Here is a 3356-nt window from a genome sequence, read left to right as displayed (position 1 = left end):
AGAACTGTGCCAGTAATCCTCTTCACCGCAACTCCATGGATCTTCTCGTCGGAGGTCACTCGGTTACGGGGGCGAGGAAGCCCCCGGGTTGCAGCGAGGAAACGGAAGTAAAGTGAAACTTTCTCTTTGCGCCGGGGGTATGTTTCTGTGTCACACTCTGCATGGGTACTACTGCCCGTGCCACAGCCGCCCTGGTACACCCTCCCCAGCTCCACTACACCGGACACGCTGCATCTACCCACCACTGGTAGATGCGTCGACCACCCACCACAGAAGCGGCGCTACACACTGCCACCCATCCCATGCCCGTCTTCACCGACACTGTGCCACTGACAACATGCTGGCACCCCCTCACCCCGTCACCCCCTCCTTCTAGATACTGCTTGTGGGGTGGTGGGGGTGCTTGCGGTCGCCAACTCATTCACTGACGGATTAGATCAACTCATTCGCCGAAAGAAACAGCAGAATTTAAACCACGCTTCAATTATTAGTTATCTCGAGCCCACACAATGGAGCACAGTTCGGCAGTTACAGTCAGGGGTAATTACTGCAAAAGAGACCGGCGCAATATTAATGCATACTTAAACTAGATCAGCAACATGTGACATAAACACATATACAGTAGGACAGAATGTTACTAAGAACCGCATGATTAAAATAGCTTCACTTAGAACCCGCGAGAATAAATATTTACAGTGTGAGGCAGGAGTTGATGACCCTAGTGTGAGGGGCAGGCAGGAGTTGATGACCCTAGTGTGAGGGGCAGGCAGGAGTTGATGACCCTAGTGTGAGGGGCAGGCAGGAGTTGATGACCCTAGTGTGAGGGGCAGGCAGGAGTTGATGACCCTAGTGTGAGGGGCAGGCAGGAGTTGATGACCGGAGTATGAGGACACAACACGAGGGCAGAGCTTAACTCATAAAACATGAGGCCCACAATATGTTGCTATGAGAGGTGAGGAATGTGTTTGGTACGCACATATGAATATGTTGTAGAGGAGAGAGTTCTCTCAGAGGGGAGAGGAGACACCTCTCACAGAGGGGAGAGGAGACACCTCTCACAGAGGGGAGAGGAGACACCTCTCACAGAGGGGAGAGGAGACACCTCTCACAGAGGGGAGAGGAGACACCTCTCACAGAGGGGAGAGGAGACACCTCTCACAGAGGGGAGAGGAGACACCTCTCACAGAGGGGACAGGAGACACCTCTCACAGAGGGGAGAGGAGACACCTCTCACAGAGGGGAGAGGGTGAAGAGAGAGCTCTCACAATCAAACCAAATCTAACAATCAAAGCTAGGACCAGTAGACAACCAAACAGTCCAACAATTAAAACTAAGAAAATAACAATCAAGGGACGCACCAGCAGACAAACAACCCAACAATCAAGGGACGCACCAGCAGACAAACAACCCAACAATCAAGGGACGCACCAGCAGACAAACAACCCAACAATCAAGGGACGCACCAGCAGACAATCAAACAACCCAACAATCAAGGGACGCACCAGCAGACAATCAAACAACCCAACAATCAAGGGACGCACCAGCAGACAAACAAACAACCCAACAATCAAGGGACGCACCAGCAGACAATCAAACAACCCAACAATCAAGGGACGCACCAGCAGACAATCAAACAACCCAACAATCAAGGGACGCACCAGCAGACAATCAAACAACCCAACAATCAAGGGACGCACCAGCAGACAATCAAACAACCCAACAATCAAGGGACGCACCAGCAGACAATCAAACAACCCAACAATCAAGGGACGCACCAGCAGACAAACAAAACAACCCAACAATCAAGGGACGCACCAGCAGACAATCAAACAACCCAACAATCAAGGGACGCACCAGCAGACAATCAAACAACCCAACAATCAAGGGACGCACCAGCAGACAAACAAAACAACCCAACAATCAAGGGACGCACCAGCAGACAATCAAACAACCCAACAATCAAGGGACGCACCAGCAGACAATCAAACAACCCAACAATCAAGGGACGCACCAGCAGACAATCAAACAACCCAACAATCAAGGGACGCACCAGCAGACAAACAAAACAACCCAACAATCAAGGGACGCACCAGCAGACAATCAAACAACCCAACAATCAAGGGACGCACCAGCAGACAATCAAACAACCCAACAATCAAGGGACGCACCAGCAGACAAACAAAACAACCCAACAATCAAGGGACGCACCAGCAGACAATCAAACAACCCAACAATCAAGGGACGCACCAGCAGACAAACAAAACAACCCAACAATCAAGGGACGCACCAGCAGACAATCAAACAACCCAACAATCAAGGGACGCACCAGCAGACAAACAAACAACCCAACAATCAAGGGACGCACCAGCAGACAATCAAACAACCCAACAATCAAGGGACGCACCAGCAGACAATCAAACAACCCAACAATCAAGGGACGCACCAGCAGACAAACAAAACAACCCAACAATCAAGGGACGCACCAGCAGACAATCAAACAACCCAACAATCAAGGGACGCACCAGCAGACAAACAAAACAACCCAACAATCAAGGGACGCACCAGCAGACAATCAAACAACCCAACAATCAAGGGACGCACCAGCAGACAATCAAACAACCCAACAATCAAGGGACGCACCAGCAGACAAACAAAACAACCCAACAATCAAGGGACGCACCAGCAGACAATCAAACAACCCAACAATCAAGGGACGCACCAGCAGACAAACAAAACAACCCAACAATCAAGGGACGCACCAGCAGACAATCAAACAACCCAACAATCAAGGGACGCACCAGCAGACAAACAAACAACCCAACAATCAAGGGACGCACCAGCAGACAATCAAACAACCCAACAATCAAGGGACGCACCAGCAGACAATCAAACAACCCAACAATCAAGGGACGCACCAGCAGACAAACAAAACAATACCAATATGAGCGCAACATTAAATAAAAATAAAAATACAAATAAATGGCGCATGAATAGAGAAACAAGAGACAGAACAAACACCTGCCACACCTGCTTTACGCCACGTGTGCGCCTTCACACACCTGTCTCCATATAGGGAGCACGTGCTTCCATGTATACACATGTATGACATGCTCTCATATGCACACATGTGTAAGTGTACGTGTATTTGAAGAGTAAAAAGTAATTTTATGTATACGCAAAAGATGGTAGGCTCGACAGGCCTCGGTGTGACGCAAGGTCAGGAGCACACACGGTGTGACACACAAGGTCAGGAGCACACACGGTGTGACACAAGGTCAGGAGCACACACGGTGTGACACAAAAGGTCAGGAGCACACACGGTGTGACACAAGGTCAGGAGCACACACGGTGTGACA

General features: G+C 49.8%; 1 protein-coding gene across 1 annotated transcript; it reads left to right on the top strand.

The window, feature by feature from the left end:
- The first annotated feature begins 509 nt into the window (after window positions 1-509).
- Window positions 510-2945, top strand: LOC138359210 (GATA zinc finger domain-containing protein 14-like). The gene is made up of 2 exons (XM_069318202.1): window positions 510-540; window positions 1351-2945. The coding sequence occupies exons 1-2, from the start codon at window positions 510-512 to the stop codon at window positions 2943-2945; spliced, it is 1626 nt and encodes a 541-aa protein (XP_069174303.1).
- The last annotated feature ends 411 nt before the right edge of the window (window positions 2946-3356 follow it).

Source organism: Procambarus clarkii, chromosome 89, assembly GCF_040958095.1.
Source record: "Procambarus clarkii isolate CNS0578487 chromosome 89, FALCON_Pclarkii_2.0, whole genome shotgun sequence".
Lineage (NCBI taxonomy): Eukaryota > Metazoa > Arthropoda > Malacostraca > Decapoda > Cambaridae > Procambarus > Procambarus clarkii.
The sequence above is the reverse complement of the archived record's forward strand: the minus strand, read 5'-3'. Positions and strand labels throughout refer to the sequence as shown.

What these genes read in the sequence shown, in the direction of transcription:
- LOC138359210 (XM_069318202.1), top strand. Translation starts at nt 510, where the DNA reads ATGGAGCACAGTTCGGCAGTTACAGTCAGGG. An exon ending in TTCGGCAGTTACAGTCAGGG is followed by an intron (nt 541 to 1,350) that starts GTAATTACTGCA and finishes ATAACAATCAAG; the next exon opens with GGACGCACCAGCAGACAAAC.